Genomic DNA, 27,862 nt, shown 5'->3' on the forward strand with positions numbered 1-27,862 from the left:
TTGAGATATGAGACATACGTACAACTTCCCGAAAAGATAATGTCTCCGGCCACTGCTATCAGAGATTGATGATTGCACTGGTTGATTGATAAGTGCACATCAACAACTTCACAGCAATGACTGCTTGCTAAACACCAAAGATGCAGACAGAAGAACAGAAAACAGTCATGAATATTCACCTGTCCCGGTTTCTCTTCTGAGACATCTGGGCTCTGGAGTGACGGTCAGTTTGACGCGCAGAGTCTTGCTCTTATTATGGCAGGATTGATTCACAGAGGCGTCCACCACATCATAGATGGTGTGCATCAGACTGGACATATCCTACAGTGACAGATACAACACAGTTAGTACAGTTTGTGGTCCTTTTTTTGACAAAAAAGAAACACATTAAAGGGGCAGATTATTGAATATTATGAATATATGAATAATAATAATAATATGAATATTAAGAGGACACAGTTAATGAGGGTGCATGGATAGAAAAAAAACTGAAGAAAAGAGGCGTAAAAACTAATAAACACGCACATCTTTTGTAACTTTCCCACTGTTGTCAAAGTCATAAAGGGTGAAGATCCACTCCTGACGGTTGTCATCCTCCACAGACACGTCACACTCTAAGTCCTGTGGATACATACAATCATACTTAATACACATCAACAATATGAAGGTTTCTATCCACATCTGTTTGTCAATAATACGCGAAGAACTTAAGTACAAATTTGAGGCACTTGTACTTTACTTTAAAATATACTTTTCATGTCACTTTATACTTTTATCCCACAACATTTTCAGAGGAAAAAGTGGTACTTTTTATTAGAACACTTTAGTTAGTTTACAGATTAAGATTTTCATATAAAAGCATAACAAGAGTTTAAAAAATATGCTGTTTTGTAATAAATTAAATTACCAAACAGTTTATACAAGTACAGCTGCAACAATTAGTTAATTAATCAGTCGATTGACAGAAAAAACAATCTTTTTTTTTTTGGTTGGTTTTGTCAGATTTTTCTGCATTGGGTACTCTTCTTTTAATATTTCAAGTATATTTGTTTATACTTTTACTTGAGTAACAATTTCAATGCAGGACTTTTACTTGAAACAGAATATTTTAACTATGTGGTTAGTACTTTTACTTCAGTAAAGGTCTGAACACTTTGTCCACCACTGAAGCAAAGTAATAGTACTTGCACAAGACTTGAAAGACAAAACACAGCCGCATTTATGACTACAGGGGGCAGCAAAGTACGTCCAATTTCATTGTCACGGGCTCCGTGTGATTCATAAACATTTTTACAAAGGAAATGAGTGCTGTCATCTTCACTCTGCATGAGACTTTATTGTTTACAAGAAGGATTGTGACACTGTTGTTTTCACAATCAAACGAAACCTTGTCTGGATGGGCATGCCCTTTTTCAGCAAATTTAAAGACTGCTTTCCCCTGCAAAGAAGAGAGAAGGCGTGGAACACTTAAAATATTAAAAGTATTCATAGATCTTTAGAGGAATAGAGCAGAGGCCAACTCTAATTCTGCACAAGTAAACAGATCACTTCTCTGCTACATCTCCTTTGTGTTGGGGAACACAGGAATAAGTCAGCGTGGCGGGCCCTGCCACCACCACCTTCTCTTACTACCTTCTTCCAGGAAAAATGAGCACAACCTCTTCTCTCAGTTACAACTTTTTGGCAGTAACTTTGATTCTGATGTATCTAGTAACATGGCCATAATTGGAAAAATAAACATCTGGAATATAGGCCGTGCTGCAGGCACGGTGGAGAGCTGACACTGTGTGAAAGGCAGTGTACATTAACAGGGGAGGAGACCCCTGGGAGAGAAGCAGCCCTTTATGGTTCTATAATATCTCCTCAGCTCACATAACCAGGAGTGATCACCAAAGGGCAGATCTAAGAAGTTGTTTAAAACATGCAAGTCTAAACATTACAATCTATTTATTCTATTTATTGGTCCCTAAATTCAATCAGGATATGGGCTGGAACAGTGTCAACATGCAGACAGATGTTCTGTGCACAGGGTGAGGGCGTACAGCCACGGCTCGGATAGAGGTTACCCACCGTGCTTTTCTTTTCCTCACCTATGTTTAAATTATTTTTGCTCACTGGAACACAAAAAAAGTTGAAACTCTCGGTAAATGCTTTAGGAGAGACCTTTCTTTGACCCCCCCAAAATCTTGTCACCTGAAGCCACACTTTAGTATAATTCATTGTTTCTGGAATATTGCTTGTGCCTGTTCATAGCAGAGTGTTGCAACACTATAAACAGTTCTCAGCACACCATGTGGCTAGCAGAGATAGCCGAACCCCCGTTAATAATGATAATAATAAAGCTGGAGTTCCAATTAGGCCTGGGCATAGTTTAAAAAAAATATGATACCAGAACAAATAGCAGCACCTTGAAGTGATATAGATACCAATAAAGTACTTCATTTGATACATTTTCTCTACACCATTCAATAAACATCATGTGAATGGAGGTACTTTGTATTAAGTTGCGTAAAATGTCACACTACAGACTGTATGGGTTGTTGCTGCTGAGGGCCAATCACGTCACATTTAATTTAATTAAAGAATGCTTGTGGTGATTGTTTGCAAGCAAAACTATGCAAATCATGTTTATAAAAATCTGGGTACAGATGGGATTGAATGCAGGGATCCTTTGACTGGACGAGTGTTTGTTCTTCCTAGTATTGGCTTATTTTGGTTGATACCTTACAGTTAAACTTTGAACGAAACCAGCTGTGACGTAATCCTTACTGGCAATTGTACATCATCAATTATGTTTTTGCCACTAACAGGCTAACATAACGAGAAAGCCTACAGAGATATATAACATTTTCTGAAATTTCTCTGACATTTTCACATTGTTGAAATCAGCTTAAATTCAGCCATGACAATGCAAATCTTTTGGATAACACTAAGCTACACTTTCTGTACTCCAACACAATGCAGGTGTTTAAACAATTCATCTCAAGCTAAATTTCAGTACAAAACTTCTCCTTAAATGAGACTTGGTCACAGTAACAAACAGACCATGTCAACAAAAGGTAAGGAAAAATGTTTAATTTCGCTTTAAGGTGTTTTCAGTCGGGTTGTGATAACAATCTGAGCCTGTCAGTGGTAAAAACAAGCACTTTTACTGGACGTAAATTGACGTTGCACAATTGCCCAAAGGGATTACATTGCATCCTGTTTCGCTGCTGCAGCTGCTCAATACTAGATGAATTTTAAAAACTGCTATTGCCACGAGACACTCAGATACAAAAATGGGAAAAGGGTCCAGGTTGAAAAACACAGAATTTTCCTTTTATCAGTATTGCGTGCCAGTACCCAGCTCTAGTCCCAATCCACCTGAGCTGGATGTTTCTGGTATAACTTTGCTAAAACTGGGTGGGAAGGCACTTTCTAGAGGAACAGGCCTAGATCAGAAATAGAACCCTGAACCTTTGGGCTACAAAATGTGTCCCTTTGTTGTTTATGCACGCGATAAACTAAACCACATGACTGCATTGCAAGGTTTCCAGGTCATTTAACTGCTTACATCCAGACTGATGCGTTTCTTCCCAGGAGCTTTGGTGGAGTCTCTGAGAATCTCCCGCTCTCCGTCCTCTGTGTGCAGGTACTGCAGGTAACTTTCACAGCCCTCGGCCTTCTCTGGAGGAAGAACCACTGTCAACACATGAGGACATGTTAAAGTTAGACACAAGGAAGCATGCAGAAATGAGACAAGATTTGTTTTGGCTCCGACTCTACAATTCCAAAAAAAATCCAAAACTGTCACAGTATCATAAACTTTACTTAGATGTTGATTTTTAACTAAACTGCTCACCCAACACACACCTATTTTGTACTTTTGTGCCAGTAACACACATGCATTGGTATTGTTCTAACGAAATAAAACCCAAATATACTGGATTTTGCTGTATCTGTAAATAATGAATGCAAACAGCGATATAATCCATATGTTTTTACACCAGCATTGGGGTTGTTTAATTTATGTAATCGTAAATGCTAATTGCACATACATGCTCATCTGTCACCCAAAGTTTGATCTGTTTCTGCAGCATAAAATATTCAAAGATTGTTTCAGCATATAGCTCATTAAAGACTGAGAAGACATCCTGCTTACCCTCTAGGGGACAGTGTTGATCTGTGAATGGTCCTTCCTTAAGCTCACCATTTGGAAACTCCTGGGACAAGGAGAGAGATGAGGAGAGAGGGAAGGGGAGGAGGAGGGGGGTCAGAGATGTAAGTGAATCTACAGTTCAGACCACAGACACAGAGAAAACAAACAGTTCCAGCTAAAGCATTTCCTACTCAGATGAGAGGAGAGGACTGGAGGCTCCAGCGCGGCCAAACACTTTGAACATCTGCACGCTTATTGTGTTTCACTGTCTGGGACGCAGCAAGCGCAGCCAAAGCCAAGCTTTCAAGATTCCTCCAAGCCCTTCAAATGGACCCCTCTCATCCATCAAAAAACCCATAATGCACTACATCGTCTCAGCTCTGTCTCTCTCCGAGCCAACCTGTTTATTCTCATCCTGTCTGACATGGAACCCAGCAAGGAGAGTTTGATGGAAGAGTTTAGGGAAAAGATTTTGTTGTATTTCTCACTGACAACTTGACTCTGAGAAGTTTGGTTTACATAAAACAAACCTCACAGTGAGCTCTCAGCATCGTGTGTATTTATTTTGAATGGAGAATAATTGCCACATGGAAATTTCCATGCAGATAGGATGGGACTGATTAAATACATTATTCCATAGCCATAAAACAAAGGCAGGACAAAGGGGTAAAAGGAGGGGGAAAAACACCGCTGTCATATGAGAATAATCTATATCCTGCATAAAACAGAACCACAATGTATTCACAACCATCCCACACATGTGCTAATGCTGAGGCACACTGAGGCAGAGGAGACGGGCACGCGCTCACACACACACACACACACACACACACACACACACACACACAGAGCCATTCTTTAATTACAACTGGATTGTGGAAACAATGAAAATTAAGTACAGCACAGCCCCTAAACCACAAGTATTTAAACAACAAATGATTCATCTTATTTACGTCATCTCAGTCCTCTAAGCTGCTCGGCACGCACTTTGAAATAAAATCCCACCAGATTGAATCAAGGAGGCCCAGTGAAACGAGACAAATAAAAAACAGATAGATGCTAGAAAACAAAAGAACTCCGTGTACCTTCAACAGAGCCGGAGCTCAAGCGAGAGTCGCAACATCTGCATGCGTTTAGGTGAACGAGCCCCCCACCCCCCTCCCTTCCCCTTCCCCTTCTTTCTCAGAGTAATGACAGCGCCAGGGCCTGTGGTTCTATTTAACAATCTCAGAGCCCGTGATTATTCCTCACTTCAGAGGATGATACCTCCAGCCTGTAATCTGGCCCTGACCTTCACCGCTGAAGGGGGGGGGTGCTTGAGTCTCAGGGTCAAGGCTCGGACACCCCCTGCAAATTAGCCACTGGAGACATTGAGAGAAAACAGTGAAAAGAAAGGAGAAAGGGAATTGGGCCATGGGGAGAGGAGAGGGAAACAGGAGAGGGGCAGGAAGTGAGCGGGAGGAATAAAACAGAAAGAAAGGAAAGAGGGCACAAAGGGGAAAAGGAGGGAAGGAAAGATAAGAGGAACAAAGATGGGAGAAGAGAGAAGCAGATAAGAGAAGCAGGGGAGGATGTGGTTTGTTAAGGGGAGATATGGTCTATCTATTGCTTACTCCAGCCACCATGAGCTCAGTGGGAGAAGTGGAGGTGGGTTTTTATCAGTGGTGGACAAAGTATCCTGATCTTTTACTTACTTAGTAAAAGTACTGATACCACCCTGTGAAAATACTCTGTTACAAGAAAAAGTGCAGTGTGTTAAGTAAAAGTAAGTATGATCAGGAAAATATACTTTAGGTATTAAAAATAAAAGTACCCAATACAGAAAAGTCTTTAAAAAACAAAAACACGCCACATCCTTACAATTATTAGTAAAAAGAATTTAAAAATAAAATAAAATTATTTAAAAAACAAAACAAAACAAAACAAAACAAAACAAAACAAAACAAAACAAAACAAAACAAAACAAAACAAAACAGGAAAAACACCCCGAACCCTTCAATATTGTTAAATTAACAACCAAAAACTCAAAATTATATGAGACAAAACAACAAAAAATTAAATAACTAAAAAATAGAATAAAGCACTGCCCAATAAACTCAAAATTATTATTATACAAAAAGAAAGAAAACCCCTTCCCACAAATCATTAAAAAATAGAAAACTCAAAATTATTATGAAAATATACAAAATACCCCCAAACTTCAATTTATCAAAAGACAAGCAATATATATATCTATATGTTATATAGATATATATATCTATATCTATAGATATATATAAAAAAAGCATTGCCCCCCCCCCAAAAAAAACCTAATCTGTTTTTAAAAAAATTAATTAATTAATTTACTGTCAATTGATTGATTATTTAACTAATTGTGGCAGATGCACTTGTATATAATGTAAGCATTATCTTTTTTTAAGATTACTTTTTGGGGCATTTCCCTTTATTTATAGGCAGTGCGAGAGAGACAGGAAAGGTGGGAGAGAGAGGGGGGAATGACACGAAGCACAGGGCCACAGTCCAGACTTGAACCCGGGTCGCTGTAGAAGGCTTTGGCACATGGGGCGCACATTTTACCCAGAGAGCTAGAGGTCGCCCCAGCATTATCTTTTTTAAATTCTACCCATGCTTTGATGCAAAAGTCTTATTTTGCAAAGTAACTAAAGCATTCAGATAAATGTAGTGAAACATAAAGTAAACTATTTCATTTTGAAATGTAGTTGGGTAAAAGTATTAAGTGGCATGAAAAGAAAATACTCAACTAAAGTACAAGTATCTCAGATTTGTACTCGATTACAGTACTTGAGTAGACTAACTTTGTTACATTCCACTGCTGGTTTTTACACACTCTGGGTGGCTTCTGGGTAAGGTGGAGAAAACTGGTACAAGCTGCCATCTTTAATCACCAAATACGCACGCTAGAAACTAGACGAGTGTGCATCCCTACACAAACACACACACACACACACACACACATACAGTTTCCATCTTTTGTGGTTTCTGCAGCCAAGTTGTTGTTTCCTTTCTGATGCTTTTATCTCCCGCCTTTGTACCGCAGTCCCTTAATGAAGGGCAGTATGTAAGGAAGAGGGAGTTCACACAGACGCACTGTTCTGCAGCTCAGAGGAACATCAAAGACAAACCATTGATTCTTCTTATCCGTGTTCCCATGAGGGTGCAGAACAAGGTATAAGCACCTCTAAATGAAAGACAGGATTCAGTGTTAAATATAATGAAATGAGTCAATCAACCAGCTGCCAAAAGTGAATCTCATCTCTAATTAAAATCCTGATATCAGGAGACGTCTTGCTGAGTGCACAAGGAGGGGACCAGCAGGGCCTGTGTTGAACACATGGCTCCCCCCCTCACCACCACCACCTCCACGCTCATTACATTCATCGGGGGAGCTAATGAGAGAGCAGGCTGGGTCCGACCGCAGTCTGCAGTTTAACGTCTAAACACATGGCATCTCCATCCACATCGCCCACGGTGTCGGGCTCAAATCTGCCCACCACATGTGTAATTAACTGCTTTCTGGCATCTAGCTGCTCTCATTCTTTCACTATCAGATCACAGACTGCTCTGTAGGCTGCGCAAATGTGTTAGCGTTTTAGAGCAAAGTGTTGCTCGTTTTCCACCTGAAGCCCATGATATACACATCTACACAGTGTGTGATATTAAGGGAGACAGATGCATGTGTGGGACGGACGCTTCAACCAGAATGACAAGGAGATGATATTAGATCTCCGTTGCTTTAAAAAAAAGTGCACTGAAAATATGCACTGACAGTGTTCCATGTAAACAGGTTCTGTCTCCCAGGCGCCTTGACATAAGAGACAGACAGAGAGGTGTGTGATGTTTGTTCCTGTTTAATGCAGCAGTTCTGCCAAGCTTCCCTAAAGCCTCAGCCTACTGCCAGACTTTTATGTGGGATAGGGTAACCAGGGGAAGCTTTCATAGCTCCCTACCAGGTGACATCAGACATCCCCCAGCAGTCTCTCTCTTTCTGCCTGCCTACCACCCATCCTCCCGCTGGAAAACACTGCACATCTTTGTTCTCACATCCCCCCTCTTCTATAGCTCACCCCCTAAATATAAGCATTTCTTTTAGTCCATTCTTCATACGATGCACAAGTGATTTTGAAAATCATCCTCAAATACAGTGGAGGCTAACATGAAGATTGTTTACACAGTTCCTCTGGCCTCGGGGTATGAAATATGGCAACATGATCAGATGTCTGGATGCGTATCCAAGTACAAACATATGCTGGGAAAAAAAAAAAACACAAACACAGGATACTCTCTGGATGCCTCCTCGTATCATTTTGAAGTTTTCCTGAAATAGTTCAGATAGCTTATTTTTTTATATAAAAGAGTAATCAGTTTAAAAACAACTTTTGCAGTACAGTAGGCGCTGAAATTTCTCATGTAATTCTGTGTTTGCGTCTCTTCTTTTCTCCTGTGCGGTTTCTTGTCCGAACCAGACCAACAGCTATTTCCTTAATCTGATGCAAAGAGTGTCTTGGGAGACAAACACCGAGTGGCTAACAGTGGGAGTTCTCCAGGATGTACACAGTTTCAAGAAACACAAAGTCACCTGGAACTGACACTTCGGAGGGCGCCACAGGAAAGCCTTGACAACCACCAGCCGACCAGCATTCCTGCTCCCACTGGCCATTAATTGGGGATGATTGTGGGGTTTCCCAATGATGGAAATGGGGATTGAGTAGAACCAATATGAAGAAAGGAACGCTGGTTCGTAAACAAACTGCGTACTCTTTGCCGCAGAATGAAACTGGAGAGGGAGTGGGGCCATTGAGAAATAAAAGCCCTCCATTCCAGAAGAAACCAACCTGGCCTTGACTCAAAACCAGATGTGAGCGGTTACACTGAAGAGAGGCAGAGTGAAAGAGATGAGGGGAAGGGGGGGCTGAAAATATGGGAAGCTAAAGAGCGAAGGCCAGTTGCACAACTCCTGCCTCTTCTCTTGCAAGATAGTAAAAGAACAATATGTAGGTCTCCTGACGGCTAAACAGAAAGCTCTCTCTCCCTCATCAGGGTTCAGTTTTCAGTCCAAATCGGGGTAATTATGGTGCTCAGAGTCAACAGAGCAGATTGGCTTCAGCTAGTATTGAGTAGCAATATTAAAACAAACAGCAGATACAGTGAGCCTGCCTAATAATGACCACCACAATATAAACACTAGCTAAAAGGCAGTTTTAATGATTCAGTTTCTAATGGAGCGTTTCCACTAGCAGGTCGGTTCAGTTTAGTTCAGTTTGGTAGGCATTTTGTAGTGTTTCCATTGTGAAAAGTTGTAGATGGTACCTTGAGTACCTCTGCAGGATTCCTACATAGAGATGGCAATTTCAACACTAAAGATCGAACTGTTTCAAAATGTTTTTTCACTTCCGGCTTCAGCACGTAGCTCGAGACGGATTTCGAAGCATCCCGTGATCGGTACCAAACCCAGACAGATTAAGTCTCTGTTAATGAATGAAACCGTTAAAATGTTCTTTAAACTAACTGTAACATAGCACAAGACTATTAGGTCAATTAGGTCACACAGCTAATAATGATATGAAATAGTCACCATATCCTACAAGAACTAAATCAATAGCAGTTTGATTTGATTTGCATGAAACCTGTTAAGGTAGGCTTTTGGGCTGGGGAAAAAGGGGAGCTTACAACAAAAACAATGATAAATGGGTGCAATGCAAGCTTCTACCAGCAGATGCCAATGTAGAGTGAACAGGTTTTGAAACATTTTAAAACATTTCAAAGCACTGGTTTAAAAGTATTGAAACATTTCAAAGCTTCAAATTTTCCATCTCTATTCCTAGGAAATTTAAGTTTATTTAAATTTAAGACTAAAGACTTTTTAAGACTTTTTATTGCTTTTCAGAATGACATTTTAGACCGATTTTACAATAACCAAAACTAAAGGATAAATTCATACAAATGTTCATGTTACCATCTATTTTGAGATTTTACAATGCAACATCAGTTACAACAGTTTATAAAATCCTACTTCTCATGTCCCAATATGTTTTAAACTTTTGAAAGATTGATTTAAGACATTTTTATGACAATTAAGGCCTTATCTTTAGACTAATGAATACAATGCTGCCTCTGGGATAACTAGTATACAGATCAGGTACCAAAAGGTGGAGCTAGAAATGCTGCAGTTTGTTGATTGGTCAGTAGGGAATTAACACTCTGTGCTCAGGGCTGAGCTGTGGCTGGTTTAACCACTGTTCATACCATGACAAGTTTTACATACATTAGATAACTAATTATAAAATGAAAGGATGTTTCGCAGCCTCTACCAGAAGATGACTGAGAAAAAAATATATCATATAATTCCCTGGGCTGACTGCTTTGACCACTCCACTTGTTTTCTTGTCTCTCTTGGATAACGTACACTTTTAGTATTAAGTGAATCTTAAAGCTTTTTAAAAAGTACCTCACGCAAGCCCGTAGCCCCGTTCTGTGGACGATAAACAGGGTAAAGACTCCACTCTGTATCACCGGTGAACAAGTGAAATACAGCAAGTGCCACTGGATGGAGCAGCCAGTAACAACAACAATACTGACCATATGTAAGAGTACTGTCTGCAGTGGAAACAGATCTAGGGTCTAGGTACCTGTTCGTAGATGTTACTTTTAATTCCATTGGTACGATACTGAAACCCCTTGATGGAAACACAGCTTAATGTTGTTACCACGACTGAGCCAAGGACTCACAATAACGGTTTGGAGCATTTTCAAGATGAGCCTCAACTTTAACTTTTCAATCCCTGCCATTACTCAATAGCTAAAATGTGACTCTGTCTACTAATTACGGTATGTATGTGCCCTGACATGTCTTTCTATGAATGGAAATTAGATCAGAGCAAATGCCATCCTGTCATCTGGACCGACCCCATGTGGCCAAGATGGCCCAGATATGGCCCTTTCAGGGTAGTGGGACTCTCTCTGAGGTCAAACAGGAGGCAAAACCTCTCCCTTGGCAGGACATGAATCACTGGGGCGAAGCCTCTTCGGTCCTAGTATAACAACAGCTGTGGGGAGAGATGAGCATGCTTGCCTGTCTATGTCAGAGCAGCACGTAAACCACTGAAAGTCACCCGCTCGCCTTCAATCAGGAGAGACTATCTCCTAAAGTCTGCACGCCCCTCTTCACCCCTCTCAATGATCTTTCTCTCACTTTGATTATGACCTGCTGGATGGCATAAACAAAGATTAGCATCACTGGCTGACCACCCTGCATCTGTCACCGGTGCTGTAATCAGCTTGCCTTCATTAAAGTGGGCTTTGATAGGAGTCTGATGTAATGGAGTGCCCTCCTCTCAGCTGTCACAAAGGCAGCTACTGTAGGGACTTAGAAACCATGTGCTTCATACCAGTGACTGGAATCACACTCATGAATCTGGGTTAGGCAAATGTATTGAATTATAGAGGTAGTAGATCATAATACTGTTAATGTATTTGATCAGTTGCTGCAAAAGAGTTTTACAGAAAGACAAAAAAGCAAAGTTTAAAATGTGGTGACACACACACGTGCGACACATGGAACACGCTGCTTTAATTCTGAGGTAACAGGGCTTCATGGTAACGCAAAAGCCTCTGTGTGGACTTCTATATGGCCATTGCCATGTGTTATACGGACTCAAACATTCAATGATCTACTCAAGCAAAAGTTTGGTGAAAGGGGTTCTTTTGAGAGTCATAAAATTATTTTGTTTAGGGATTTTAACGGGTAAAAATATAAAAATGTCAAGTCTTTAGAGGTTCATGCCTCCAGTCTACATGTCTTGTGATAAGGCATACTACTTCTATGTATATAGCATCTTGAAGGTCCAGTATACAGATTTTAGGACCCTGCCTGCCCCTCTCTGGAGTCCCTGCTTCTCCCACAAGCTCCCTGCCGTAAGTGTTTCTGAAACTTACATGATACATTCACCTGCCAGTGTGCTCCACATTCACAATTTCCCCTCTCAAACTCTGTACTATCACCTGTGGACGTGAGCTCACCCAGTCTGTCTACAAACCAGATTTTACTCAACTTTGCTCCATTCAACCTGCCAAAACATTAAATTAAGGTCATTACTAACTACTCGCCTGCTCTGTTGTGCTGCAATCGGGTCCTACCACACCGCGTTACAGCTGTCCATTTTACATAGACGCTGATTTTGCACTGTTATTACCTCCGTTGCCAGCTTAACCACCTTAGCACCTTGAATGGACAGTGTAAAACGGGCTACTAGCTCTAGAAAGGGCCATTAGCATTTTCATATTGGCCACTGTAGTCCTCTCATATCCTTAGCACACAGGATAAATTTCAATTTGTTGCAGCGTATAACCTCACCGCTCGATGCCACTTAATTCTGCACACAACACCTCTAACTTACTATGTCAAAAATGTTTAGTCTTTAACATGTCAGAGTAATGCCTGTCATAATTTCCCGAAGCCAAGGTGGTGTCTCTGCATATTAAAATTCTTTGTTTAACCAACAATACAAAACCTGGAAAATATTTTAGTGAATATGCTAAATAAACTATTTAATTGTTTGAAACCTGGACTGACATGAGTTTCTTTCAAAAATATGGGGAAAAGGGCAAGACCAACTTGGCAAGAAATAACCCACAAATTGTACGAAATTAGTGATCAAGAAAATTACTTTAAAAACTAGTTTTAATAAAGAAGGGAGGATTTCAATTAAATGTTCCCCAAAAATGGGGGAAAATGTTTGCGTTTTTTCAGCACTTTTTTTCCAGGTTATCTTCTTGTTTGTGTTTTGTCTTTTACTTCTTTTTGGACTCGTTTTTGGGTAATCTGGGTAAAAAATTTTTTGCAAATTTTCAAACCATGTCTTAAGTTGCTCATTGCTCTCTCCAAATGTTTCTGAAAGAAATCAAACACTTTTTTGCTCAGGTTTCAAATGGTTAAGCAACTATTCCCACCAACCTATTTATCAATGTATTAATCATTTCAGCTTTAAAATTAACTATATAAGTCAGCACCAGGCATAAAAACTGCATAGAAACTAGACAGGACATTAAGAGTCAGGATTTCAAACACACACACACACACCCTGACAAACAAGAAAGAAGCGAGTGCACAAGGCGCCGGCATATCAAAGCCAATGTGGGACAGGCGGTTAGACTCAAACAGGATGTTCCTCTGTTTCTGGCCTCCATGTGAAATTCTGTAAGCTCCCGCGCAGGCCCCTGGCTCTTAAGCCTGGCCAATGGGGAGTGCGCCCAGGCCGATAAAGCTGAGGGGATTTGTTCCACATTCCTCAGGCCCTTTAAACAACACAGTGGATCTGAGAATGCCAGGTTGTGGGCGAGGTGGCTGCAACGCCAATCCCATTATGGTCCAAAGCAACTCCACCAGGTACTCTCCACAAGTGTTCAGCTGAGCTGTATTCAAAACTGATCAGCTAAAATGATCTCGTGTCGCCAGTGGCTTGGTATAACTCTTCAAACTGGCTGTCTGTCAGTTACAGTCAACAATGCATTTGTAAGCCCCTCTCCACTTTGTCTGCTCTGCGAGGAAAAATCCATGTCAACACAATCACTCTCACCTGTAAGGGTGCTTTTTGTGTACTGTAGCCAGTGTCAGGTTTCCAACTGTCTGTCAAGTATTGAGATGTCAGTTATAATTGCTCTCACCTGTGAGATAACCACCGACACCGCTGTTTTCACTGCTCGTGTTGTTAAGCTGAAAGGGATTTGAGTCACAGCTTTGAAAACCAGGCCTGGCAGTTCATAGGGGCGAGGCTCTGTGGTTGGAGGCTGGTGGAACTACAGGCGTTACAGTGCTCCTGTGGGTGACTGAGAAATGTAAACAAACCATGTTGGGGAAGGACAGCTGCGCGGCAGTGTGGAAGAGCTGCAACACTGGCCAAGCTTTACATGTAGAGTAGTTCCCCAAATTTTTGTCCGATGCACCCCGACATCAGATGAGTTCAAGGACCTTTTAGCATGGTCCAAATCGGTTCTTATGAATGGATTATAAACTCGATGTCAGATGGAGATTATAGCAGATTTTTTTTTTTTTTTTAGAAAATTTAATTTGTCATTGTGTTGATTGCTTTGTCAAGTTTGGACTTGCACTAATAATGGCAGAGGCTACACCATGTGTCAGTCATGCTTAACCCTTTAATATCTGAATCAACATCAGCTTCCTTATGCTGTGATCAGACCACTTTCACAATTTTAATCTCTGAAATCTGAGAAAATTGGTTTCTTTTTTTAAAAATGTAATAACTTGCTCAGGTTGATGGGGAGTTTAAACATTAAATTCACTAAAGATCAGAGCCACACCAATTTTTAATCATATTACTTGACAAACTACAAATTTTATTTTGAGTTAGTGGAGTTTATTTTAACTGAGCTTACCACATAACTTGGAAAATGCGTACCCAATGGGAATCACCAAAGAACACACTTGAATGATGCTCTCTCTCTGATCCACAATGACTTTTTGGCTGCTCACTTAAATCTGATGTGCTCCTCCTGCTGTTAAGAGCTTGTGGGTTGGTGGGTGAACTGCATGCTGGTTTCCTGAACATGTCCCCCAGCAGGATAAGAACAGGTTCAGGGTCAAAACCAGTGCTCTACCGTCCACTAGTTACTGCTCCCTATGGGTAACTTACACAGAGAGGTGCGGATCCATATGACTGACCACGATAAGGGGAGCTTTTGCAGCCATGACCAATCAGCCGGTAATGTAGTATGAAGTCTCAACACGTCCATCTGTGAGGCATACTGGGCAAACACAGCCAGGTGGCTGTTGTACAGTACTATTATTATTGCATTCATCCCTCAGGGAGAAACAGTCTCGCTGGTCACAGACCGCCAAAATACAGAGTTAAGTGCAGTAGGATGCAACAAATAACCAAGGTAGAACGGCAAGTACACAGGCAGAGCTCCTAATAACTCTTCTGCTATAGCCTAACTATTCTCAATGACACTTGCCAAACCTCAGGTCCCAGGAGACGCCACTTGTTTGCATAATTGGTAGTGTTCCTCCTTACTGTGAAATATTTAAAGCTCTGGGCGAAACATGTCTTGGCTTTGCAGATTGCTGCCCAGTTTTTGACTTTAAATATTGTGAATCTGACAGAAAAAAAGAGCTGCTAAATATACAAATTAGCTGCACCTCTTTTATCTCCGGTCTCTGTGTTGTTGTGTAACTCTCTGACTGTCTCCTGCAGCCGGTCAGGATTGCCAGTCTCAAAGACCACGAGAATTCTTGACACTGCATGAACAGGCTTAATTCCAAGCTGTGAAGTTCCTCACAGTCCTGGAACTGGACAGCGGGTCATCCCAGGGTCAACACCAAGTGTTTTCCTGAGGATTCCTAAAAATACACTCCTGCTGGGCTCAGGAAGCAGAGGAGACTCCACGATATTCAGACGATGTGAAGGAAGCCTGGACATGTAAAATGGACCGCTGCCAAAGGGCCACTGGCTGTAATGCTTTGGCATATGAAATGCAACTTCCCATGAAAAAAGGGACAAAGTTGAAAGCTGAAGATGAACAGACGGGGGGAAAAAAGAAAGAAGCACATGGGCCAATTACTGGTGCACCAAAATCATGCAAAGCTCATTCATATTTCTGTTGAATTATTCTCAAAGAAAATTACTGGTCGAAAAAAATAAAAAAGGATATGAGGGAATGTGAATGATGAATTACTTTTGAAAATGTAGCTACAAGACAAGAATTTTAAAGCCACATGGTGCAAACCATGAATTATAATTTTTATTTGTGACACATCACAGACACGGAAATATGCCGAGCAGAGATTTTGAGGCCACAGTCGGCGAGACTGCAACATCTGTGCTTCTTCCTTTTGGACTGAAGCTGCCATGTGTGCACTTTAGTGACCTCACAGACTAGCTGTGTGTGTCTGAAACACTGTTCCCCAGTGTGAAATTCTGGAACGTAATTCATCCATGGCACAAGCAGAGATCAAAAGGCTATGGTGCAGAGGGCAGCTCAGCAGAGCGCACAGAGAGCTGCTGCTTTCACAGCCATAATTACTGGAAACCAGGGCCGTTAGGCAATATGAAAGAGCACTTAAACATGAGCTGAGTTAGCTTAGCTTAGCTGCTTGTGTAGTCTTATCTTATCTCAGGTATAAAGCTACAAGTCTGATAGAGTCTTGTGCTCTATCACACAGCAAGTCTGGAGGCAGCCCACTTAAAAGCACTAAGTGTGACACTTAAGGTTTGATAAAAGCACTTGGAAGACGTTTTATGGTTCAAAAAGCTGAAGAGGCTGATGTGCAATAACACCTTTAAAGCTATAAAATAATCAGGTGCTGCCCGGATAGAGTGGTGCTCAAAGCTGAGCACATGACACTGGGGGTAAAAGTTCAGATATTCTGATACACTGGCATTCTTGAAGTGATAGGATCAGTCAGCCCCGATCAACATGAAGACGAAGGTGCTGTTATAGAGAGCTGCTATATCTGAGATCTTTGCTGTCTTCATTTATATGCAAATCTACTGCTTACTGTTAATGTTTGTACCACAAACTTCCAAAAGCAGATTTTCTATGAGCAAAAGATACTTTTTTCATCTTGTTAACACTGTTTTTAACACAATGTACTACGCTGTGTGCTTTTTTTTCAATGCTACAAGCTTCAAAAGTCACTCAGCAGCGATATCATGAAATGAAATCCTGATTTAGAAGAGAACGTTTTCTTAGTGAAGCACCTCCTACAAGCAGATGGTGTCTCTGAAAGGCTCTCAGTGAGGGGGGCAGGCATCTCAAGGAAAACTGCTGTTTATTTGAAATGAGCCTTTAGGTAAACAAGTTACATGGCACACACAGGGCCAGATCAGCTTTTGAAGTGGACGAGGCTCAGGAAAGAAATGGGTGGGGGAAGAACAGAAGGCTGCCTTCAGAGGAAATGAGAACAGTGGGCTCTTTCAGCACCATTTCATCCTCTCCCTCCCTTTTTGTCACATATAGTAACAGCACAAAAGGTGCTTCAGTATATAAATACACCAATGCAGAAAGTTAGAACTGCTGTTTTGTTTTTATTATTTTCCCCCGAACAATCATTCCTTTCCGAATTAAATTCCCCCTGAAAACTTACCACCCATGACAAAAATAAACCACTTCCTTTCAGTGGAGACCCATTTAGGGTTTCGATAACGGGGAACAGGTTTGTGTAACAAAAGCGAGTTTGCAGCCATTCCCCATCGGAGAGGAATGTGATGTGCAGAAGGACGGGCCAGGCCTGTGCTGTCTGTAGAGCCTGGATCCAAGCTTTGAAGCTGTTAGTGTGTTTCAACAGCTAACCACTTTCAGATGGAACTGTGGCGTTTTATGAGCTGAGTAATAGCGATACCTACATATGTGCAGGCTTGGGGTCCCAAAGAGGGGGAGGCTCAGCTCAGAGCATAGGAGAAAGATGCCTAACTCCTCAGGGGGCTGGGTTTGGGTGTGTTTGATAAATCTTGTACTGTGGCATTCTGTATATGAAACTGGAGGACAGGAAGATGGATGTTATGTAAAGTGTGTTCACCTATGAGCACACTTCTGCTATAAAGTACACATTTTTTCCTCCGATGTTCTTGAAATGAACCTAAGGTATTGACTCCTTGTTTGGAAAAAACACTCGGACTCATGGCAATGCTCCCAAATCTCACGAGGGACACCTGGAGTGAAAATTATAAGGCTAACTACCTTGCAGAATGCTTGAGCTACAACCAGGCCCAAAACATTTTTTTCCTTGCCCAATAGTTTTTTCTTGCCTCACTTGTGCCCAGTGTTTTTCAAACATAAAAGACTCGAGCTCTATTCAAACATAATTTCAGCATCCCACATGATGTGTTCAAGGACCGCTGGAAATTATGGAAAATCTAACAATAATTTCTGTTTTTACAGCTTCTGGCTGTAATAAATAGTGTTATTATGGCAATTTTTAAAGTAAACATGTCTTTCAAAAATTTAAGAGAAAAAAACTGCCCCAAATTTAAAAGAAAATAAAAATCACCAACAGCAATTTAAGGGAAAAATGTAGAAAAAGGTTTTCTGTAAAAAATTGCCAAAATTACACAAATAAAAAAATCTCCATTAAAAAAAACATGCAATCTTAACACCTTTTCTTTAAAAAAGGAAGAATCGCACATTTATTAAAAATAAAATGCCATAAATTAAAAAGAAAAAAATAAAATTGTCAACAATCTTTGTTTCCTATAAAAATCATAAAAAAATAAATAAGAAAGGCCAACACTTTTTTTTTTTTTAAAAAAGAGCACCTTTTGGAAAATTGCAGTGAAATAAAAACAAAATACAGCCATTTAAGGTTGTATGCCCTTCTCCTAAAGCCAAGGGACTTAAAAGTTTTTTAACCTTCTTCAACCCTCGTGGGCATACACGAATGGAGAGATGGTACGTAGAGAGAAAGCAAAATACTTTCGAGATGAACTCACTTGAAAAAACAACCAAAACATTGTCACATGTCGACACATATTAAAGCTACGTTATGTTGTCAGCTACAGAAAATAAATTCATCATTATGTTATATCAATGTAATTTAATTTATTACACACAATGAATATCCAGGTTTTTTTCAGGATTGACTTTTCCAGGCCTGGAAAACTTGATTATAAAATTCCATAATTTTTCCAGGTTTTCCATGACCATGGGAAACCTGTACAACTATATGTAAGGAATACTTAAAACAGCACATCATCACAGCAATGAACAACAATGCCAGCATCTCTAAGTGCCCTCTGTCGACTAAGCTTTTTTTTTTTAAGCATACAGGAAGCCAGTGTTTGTGGTGTGATGTGTTTCACTCTCCAGCCTCAAACCTAGCAGGGCGTCAAGTTCAGGAATGTGGAGCAAGAACAAAGTTCCGAAGCATTCAGGGGTGACTGAAGGCTCTTCACGCAAAAATAACAACACAGAAACTGAATGTAAAGGGCCAAAAGGAGATGCAGGTAACATCACAACACTAGGAGTGTTGATGAAAGCGAATACATTTTACACACATTTTAGAGATTTCTTTCTACATATAGCAAAATTTTGGCTCTTTAGTGTAGATTGAGGTGCTGTATAGCACCGCTGCCACACAAAAAAACTTTTAAGCCTCTGTTTGGATCTTTAGAGCTTCTCTACTGGTTCTTTTCCCCCGTAAACTAAACTAAGATGAAGAAGCTGTACAGAATCTTTTAAGCCCGTGTATTGTTCTTTTAAGTGATTTGTCAGCTTTGTTCAGTTTTGTTTACTAGGAAAATAAAACACAATATTAAAATAGCCTACAAAAAGAGAATGGCCTAAAACAGTCTTGCCTCCATCTGCATGGGAATATTCCAGGTTTGAAAAGGTGTGATATTCTCAATAGGCAAGGCAAGGCAAATTTATTTGTATAGCACATTTCAGACCCAAAGGCAACCTAAAGTGCTTTACAGATTAGTCAAGTCAAAATCCATTGTAGCCCAATCACAAAGCATGGCCCAAAGGGCTGTACAAATAGTAATTTAAATATCCCTCTGCCCTTGGACCCTCACAGCAGATAAGGAAAAATGGTAAAATCACTCATGTTATAAAGTAAAATTTAGAATGATATTGATTACTCCATGGTCAGTTAATATGATATCCAATGATTCTTTATGGCACTATTTGACCAAGGTGCTGTGTAGCGCCTTTATAAGATGGGTAGGCCAATGTAGAAGTGTGGTTCCCACGTAAAAACATCAACGGGATTTTTCCACTGGATTTTGGAATATAACAGAAACTAAGCTCTGTAGCAAACAAATGTTTATGATACTTACACGTTTTGTTCAGCAAAATAATCTTGACATGTGAACGCCACTTTTATGATTATTGAAGCCTTGATGTGATCACCTGAGGTAAAAGCAAATGTTAAGCTATATATGAACTACAGCACGGTTGGACAACTTCAACATCGCCACCACAATGAGGCTATAAAGCCGTGTTCACCGCGATGATGCTCTGTAGTCTCATGTAGACATTTGTTAGCAACCAGCTATTTTTAAGACACAAAAAAGCTTCATAATTCATGAGGGAGATAATTACTGACAGATCTTGTGTCAAAAAACAAGAGTCTCTTAAGCTTGTGTTAACCAGAGACCTTATTTCAGGAATAAAAAAACAAAAACAAAAAAACATTAAAAAACCCATTGTCTTCAAGATGAGGGGATTCATTTCTGCATTTTAGGACTCATTCCTGGGGCACTCATGATTACGGGCCAAAAAACTACTTTTGGGTACTGTTTTGTTTAGAGTTAATGTATTTGTTTTCTTCTCACACAAACAACTAAAGTAGAGGTATTCATGCCAAAGATTTATGTTCTAAGCCATTCATGCCTATGAGCGTACTGTGCTGCACACTATTTGTTTTCCTCCTGAGCTTGCATTGTGGAATATATGTCAGGTCAGCATCTGACCTTAGTGGAGACAATCTCAAGTTTCCTCTGGCTGAATTCGTAGGATAACAAACTCGTGTCCAAAAGAGGAATCCCCTGTCCCCTTTCAACAAACAAGCAAAACCTCTCCCTCCCTTTCAATCTGCAAATATTTAAAGCAACTAAATATTGAGCAAACAGATCTGCAACGCCTCTTCTGATAATGTATAGGCTGCACGTTGAAGCTTTCTGTGTCCTTACTGAGCTGAAGATTTAATTTAAACAATGTAATCAATTAACAATGGCTATAATGACAGCATATAATAACACCACCAACAACCATAACTGAAAAAATATGATATTCCCCTGGCTGCTCTAAGGCTTGCAAAATGAAGTCCACTTGGAAAAGAGCAAAAGCTTTCTAAGCGGGAACAGGGGTTTATGTGGAAACATACCTTACACACTAAAATGTAATAACCTTTGAGTCTCCCGGTGTTTTACTTGGCTGGGAGAAGTATAAGATCAAACACAGACTTGGATCCAGCAGCCTTTGCCAAAAATGTCAGCGCTAAGCACTGGGCTCCAGCTTCAGGTATTTTCTTTCCCCTGGCAGAGAGTGAGAGCAAAGACACAGACCAGTGTTAACCCTAGGCGGGGCTGCCCCAAACAGCCACCAGCGCACTAACCATGAAGGGGAAGCGAGGTCTCTGTGCTGTCATCACTGACCACGCACGTCTAGGTCATGTCGTGTCACTGAAAACCCGCAATGGGCTCCACTTGGGAAGTTGAGGTATTCACATATAATTGCCTGCTCGACGACTTGCTGCAATCTGGTCCTGTAAAGCTACACTGATCTCTCTGAAGTACTCAATCAGATATCTCATAAATATCATGAAAGGCAGTGACAAGAAGCGACTTCAAAGCCACGATGATGGGACTGAGCTCGCTCTAAAGGCGACAGAGCTTCATTCCATATGTCTGCAGATAAGAGCTCCACTAATGAAGGAAGCGACTGTCATTTCTCATGTCTAAATATATACTATTCTCTTTTAAGCCATAGGAAAAATTAACATAATATTTATGCATCATATATACGCCATATGGATAAAATGCTGATGTGTGTTATATTTATTTTAGCTATTTCTATAAAAACCCTTGGCAAAAAATAGGCATTTATATGCTATTTTACAGGCTTATATTATTGACTGCTACCACTCTGTACAGTAAACATGATGCTGTAGCCAGGAGACGGTTAGCTTAGCGTAGCACAAAGACTTGAAACAAGGAGAGAGGGCTAACCTGACTCAAAAAAATCTGTGTACAAACACCTCTTAAGTGCACCAATTAACACATCTCTTTTTTCAGGGACTATTTCTTTGGACGGAAGCAGTGCCTTCCTACACAAACAAGATCTAATGTGTTAATTAATGACCTTCACATGGTGGAGCGTGTTGTTTCCTGTACTGGTGACACATGAAATTCGATCGAGGAAGTCCAGTTTAAATAGCAGGTAATCTTATATGCCAACACTGCAGACTGTATAAATGATGGACGTAGCTATCTTGACATCACTTACTGGTTCATGGTTTGTCATTTTAAAGTCTGAAGTTCAACATTTGGGCCATAGCCATCTTGTTTTTTTGGAGTCAGAATTGGCCATAGTTGAAAAGAGAGGTTGGAGCTGTGGAGCGAGGGGTGGATCTGACCATCGGCCTCTGATCTGAGTCACCCACTGCTGCAATGCCTGGTAGAAAGCCTGTCACTCATGTGGACCCCTCTGAGATTTGCGCAACGGGTGAGTTATTAAAAAATTAACCTCCTGTACTGGTGTCATGAATGTTATCATTAGCCACAGAAACCAAAACCGTGTTTTGTATCAGGCTGTAAACATGCATATTTCTGCTGTAAAGTTGGGCATTTTAACACGGGTGTCAATAGGTATTTACTCTGTTTTAAAGCCAGCCTCAAGTGGCCATTAGAGAAACTGCAGTTACGGCACTTCCGCACTGGCTTCATTTTTCAGCCTTGGAGGTTACCAAGGCCATAACACCACACAATGGTTTATAATACTCTAATGGAGGTTTTACACATCTGGCAGCAACTATATTATGATTTGACAATTGCAAGCTTAACGGTGGAAATACATTGTCCGAAGCAAGAAAACAGGAATGTAATCTTGCATGTATTAAGCTGGTCTATGCAGGGTTTGCCACACTATTGTGCATTGCATCAAACGTTAAGCCAAGTTTGACATTTTTGCCAGACAACCCTTTTTTTTTTTTGCTGGGGCCCATTGTTTTGGCAACACAACCAGACTAGATCCATTCAAATGAATGAAAGAGTTGTGTTTTTCAGACTGTCAATCTGAATATGTTCTTAAGATGCTTTCAGATGGTGGCAACCACTCACTGTCTGAAAGCACTTCTAGTACTCATAGGAAGTTTGTAGATTTTGAAGGTTTTTGGACAGAGTCAGGCTAGTTGTTCCAATATGCTAAGCCACTGGCTGGAGCACCATATTTGTCTGTAATGATGTGATAGTTGTATCGATCTTCAAATCTAATCTACTTCTCAGCATGTGGCGTAAATAAAATTAACACCTGGATAAAATGGGTAACAGGGCTAAAGACTTAAGGATCTCTGCATGGCAATTTGGAGCTTTCACATCAGGGACCTGGGCCCAAATCTGAGAGCACATGACCCCAGTATCCAGTTGTTGATTAGTGTGAACACTCCTTATATTTCCCCGGCACAGTAAGACGATCAGTGCCCAAGACAATGACACGCATTGATACGCATCAGGTGTGAACACCAACTATTCCACTACAAGTGTTTAACTGGTTAACTGGCCGACACTAGATATAAAAAAATCCAGATTGTGTTATATTAAATTGCTGTGAGCTGTAAATTCCACTCTTTGAAGCAGAGGAGAGAAAATAAAGTTATCTTGGAGCCTTGCAATGCAGAGTGTCTCTTCCTCTGTGCCGCTGCATCACGTCCACTGCAGCCTCTACCAAAGAGTAGTGTAACAGTCAAGAGCACTCACTCTGCAGGAAAGTCTGGGGACCACAATGTCAAATGAATCTATCTCAGTCAACTGAGGGTTCTCCAACTGAAGATTCAAATCTCTGACATTAAGGTGCTGCCCTAGGTAAAATGCACCACTAAAACACAATAGAAGCCAAAATGTTATGATACTTAAGGTGGCCCAGGGATTTACCCTAATCAGGGTGAAAATTTAGTTTGGACCCACAAATCAAAGGTGTTGGAGGGTTACGAGGGACCCACAGCTAAATTTTTCCCAGACGCCTCCTGGTAGATAAATTCAGCCCTGGTTTGTGCTAAAGGATTGTGAACCAATGTGTGATGACTCAGATTCCTCCTGATGGCCAGAGAGAGAAGCCTTCCTCCCTTCATGAGTGCAGGTCACAGGGGAATTAGGGTGAAAGTGAGCAAACTGCTTCAAAGTACTTCAGGCCGTATAAATATCCTCAGAAAAATAAACATTTAATCTGCCTGCAGTGTTTCTAATGTCTTTCTCCATTAGGCACAGGCCACACAAACCACACTCTGCCTCTCACTCAGTCATTCCCTCACAAACACACTGACAGAGAGCGGGAGAGGGACTCGACCTCTGACTCACAGGTGAAGCCATGTGGTGATGCGCACTTAATGAAAGAGTGCCTCAAACAAGCATCTCGCACTTGTGACGAGTGTTGGAGCCAGCCAGGTGATGATGTTTACACTGACAGAGAGATGAGTGTTTGTTCTGGACAAATGGCAACCAACACAGAAAGAGAGAGGGAGCGGCGTGATTTGGTAAGGTGAGATCAATGGTCAGCTCCTGCCTCCCCCAAACAATGCAGAGGACGAAGCGGATGAGGCTCTCCATTACTCCCCTTCCCCCACTACTTTTAAAATCCCTCAAATATCTCCCCCATGAAAAAAACACCCTTAAACCCCCCCAATTCCTCCTTCTCCTCCTCCTCCGCTTTTCCTCTTCTCCACCACCCTCTTCCACCCCCATCCCACCACAGCCCCTCTCCCTGCTCCAGGATTTTGCTGTACAAACCAGGAACAGATGTCTGCCGGGGCCGTGCTGAAAGACCCCGCTGTTCTGGATGCCAGCCACATGCTTTTCATTCAGAGATGAAGGCTCACAGCTAGCCTTCTTGTGAAGCCAATTTCCAAAAAAAAAGGAAGGGGTGGAAAAAAACAAACTCTCCAAATGCCTTCAAGTCCCTTCAAAAGCAGTACATATATGAGCACACCTTTTTGTCTCCTCTCTGCCATGTAGGCTATTGCTCCCTGGTAGTGCTGCATCAGGGACAGGCTTTTTTTGTAATTTCTGTTCATAAGATAAGTGGAAGGGAGAAGTCATGAGATGTTGCTGACAGGAATATTTCTTGAAAGAAGACTTCAGGAGCTGCGCTTTTATATCCTTTGCAAACAAATTTTAAAAAAATAAAAGAAATGACTTCAGTTTTAAACTGAAAAACAAAATGTCATTTAGGGCCACAGCCTTAAGATTACACAGATATCCCAGCCTGAGATCCAAATCAAATACTGCAAACTCCAAATGAACATGGTGACTAGAAGATATCCCCAAATGCCCAGCGGCAAAAAATGTCCAAACATAACATCCATTTTTGAGCAGCATTGCCAAATGAGGATTTTTATATATGGGGAAAGTCTTATTCACAGATTCCAAATGAATGTTAAAAAAACATTAGCTTACAATTAGTTGAGTGAGCTTCTTGGGAACTCTGCTCTTAAACTAAATTTATTATTGAGAGGTGAGTGCTGTGTAACTCTCGGCAAGTCAAAATAAATTTGCGTCTGGGTGCTTTTGGCACGTCGTCGCATCCAACCAAATCCCTAACCGAGCCTTTTTAACTTCAAGTGTGATATTATTAACCTTTCAAAGTGGAATAATAAAGGTCTTTGTTGTGGAATTTAAAATGTTGACACACTCCCTCTTCACAGGCCAAGTCTGTGGGAAGCTTTGAGACAAAAGATGGTGCTGAAAGGCTGAATTAGCCTGTCATTATTTGGGCATCCAAGCATGTCTGTTTGAAGCTCCAAAATGAAGCACTGTGGTTGTGTGTATGTGTGTGTGTGAGGGTCTGGACTGTTGATGTGTTGATGTTTCCAAAGGTGAAACACAGTGAACCTTCACAGAGCTCTTCCACTAATGAACGCAGGTTTGGATAAGTACAGGGTAAGGAGTTTTTCTGCATTTTACATATTCAATAACCACAGACTAGACTCATTTCTTGAGGGTGGGGTGGGAGATTATACATCGGGCTGCCACTTTGATCTCACCTGCAATATTTCTATATTACACCAGGTGCTTGGACGAGTTAGACTTGTTTTGAGCACCTGCAAAAAAGTGTCAAACTCCTGATGACTATAGCCGGGATGAGCCAAGTCATCCTGCTGAATCACACTCTCTTTTCCTCTAGTACCACTCTTTAAGGAGCCTATAGAGTTACACACTGACGGCAACATGCCAGCTGTGATCTTGAATCAGCAGCAATATCAATATTTAAACAGGTCTTTCATCTTTTGTTATTTCTTGCTAAGGTGCAGCAAAGCATTCACATTTTGTTGAAAAGACACTGCTTTACTGAGGAGATTTGTCAGTTTACACAAATTGATGTTAGCGCTTGTTTGTTGTTTTTTTTCTCCTGGTTGTACTCCATCCCTCTCAGCCCATCCCCCAGGACAGGGCAGGGGGATAGAGGGGTGAGGGTTCGGAGGCTCCACTGATATCAGAGCCCTTTTATAACTCCCAGCTCTACGCTTTGAAGTTGCAGCCAGACAGCTCAGGAATCCTACTCCCCCATTTGACAATGAGGAGGGGGATGGTCAGAGCTAAACAGTGTGTTTGGCCAATCTCCTGCACAAAATCATAAGTGATTTTAACTGTTCATCAACCAACAAGCTAGAGAGCTATATGTTAAAACACCCCAGAGGAGAAAAAATATGGCTAAAATACATCTAAAAACTTCAAATCCACCTTTAAAAAAAACAGGAATAATTACTGACATGTTTTATTTGACTTGGACTTGTTTAATCACAGTCTAAACCTCCGGACATTTGAGAAGTCATAATCCAATAATTACATCTGGAAATGTGACAATGTAATCCGATCTTGGTGAAGAATTAATTAACAGTATGTGGGATCAAAAGAGGAAGTGGCGTTATCGTCTTACAGCAGAGATAAATTCTAACTGTCACTCTGTTGGATGGGAATCTACACAGCATGAGAAACCCCTGGAGTCATCATCCATCTTAACATTAATGCAAGCATGAGCTCATTTTAAACAGCATGAACAGAGCTGTCACTGTATATGAGCAGGCGGTCAGATTTTGCCTCTCCTATACAACACTGAGCATATATGCAACGTAACAGCATTGTATCAGTTATATTTGTGATGCTGGATTATTTGGTATTTGATAATTTGATACTTTGCATCAGGGCTGCAAATATTTAATATTTTACAGATAAAAGATAATATGTGCATAATTTCACATTCATCAATCATAAGTGTAGATTTTGGGGGGACTCAGGGGACATGCCCCCCTCAATATCTAGAGCATGTGCAGTTGTCGATGAAAGAAAACCAATGCCCTTGTAACTCTATAAAATATCACAAAAAAATGAAAAAAAACCCCAATACAAAGTAATACTATTTCCCAAAGCCCAAAGTGATATCCTCAAAATGATTGTTTTGTCCAATCAACAGCTCAAAAAAACAAAGACATGTGACATGAAACAAAGACATCCTCACAACTGAGAGGCTGAAACCAGAATCTTTCTGTTTGAAAAAATAACTTAAACTTATTTGCAAAGTATTTAATGAATTTCCTGTTAATTCAATAATAAATTAACCTACTAACTGTTTCAGCTCCACTTCGCATCGTGCTTTGGGTTGTGTTACACCCAGTACTGGAAAAAAACTTGTATAGCACAATGGTTCTCAACTGGTGGGTCGTGGTTCAAAAATGGCTCGCAGGTCCACTCTAAATGGACCTCAAGTGACTCAAGAACATGTCAAATTTTTAAAAAAAAACCAAAAACACACACACACAATTAATTTTGATGTGCAGTGAAGTGCCAAATTCTGTTTATTCCTGTACTATGTTTTATTTCTTTGTGATTTAGGCCAACAAAATTATGTGGTAACTTATGATGTGCGGACCTCAATCAATGACTAAGGAGTAATCTGAACCCTGTGAGTGGAGCAGTTTGGTATAGAACATATAGCCAGAATGATATGGCCCAAAAAAGCGCATTACAGGAGTAAATGAAAGTC

At 40.7% G+C, this 27,862-nt stretch overlaps 1 protein-coding gene across 3 annotated transcripts in view; it reads right to left on the reverse strand.

Annotated features, from left to right (window-relative positions):
* The window catches only part of nkd2b (NKD inhibitor of WNT signaling pathway 2b), a 36,926-nt gene that overhangs the window by 3,357 nt on the left and 5,707 nt on the right, over nt 1–27,862 (reverse strand). For all 3 annotated transcript variants that reach the window (XM_088084185.1, XM_042490286.2, XM_042490285.2), the window contains 4 exons: nt 4,142–4,202; nt 3,554–3,681; nt 526–621; nt 180–321 (listed from right to left, as the gene is read on the reverse strand). In XM_088084185.1, the coding sequence (XP_087940311.1) occupies nt 180–321; nt 526–621; nt 3,554–3,681; nt 4,142–4,202 (427 nt within the window). The remainder of the gene's footprint in view (nt 1–179; nt 322–525; nt 622–3,553; nt 3,682–4,141; nt 4,203–27,862) is intronic.

This window comes from Plectropomus leopardus, chromosome 11 (genome assembly GCF_026936395.1).
Source record: "Plectropomus leopardus strain MGB_pleo_1.0 chromosome 11, ASM2693639v1, whole genome shotgun sequence".
Lineage (NCBI taxonomy): Eukaryota > Metazoa > Chordata > Actinopteri > Perciformes > Serranidae > Plectropomus > Plectropomus leopardus.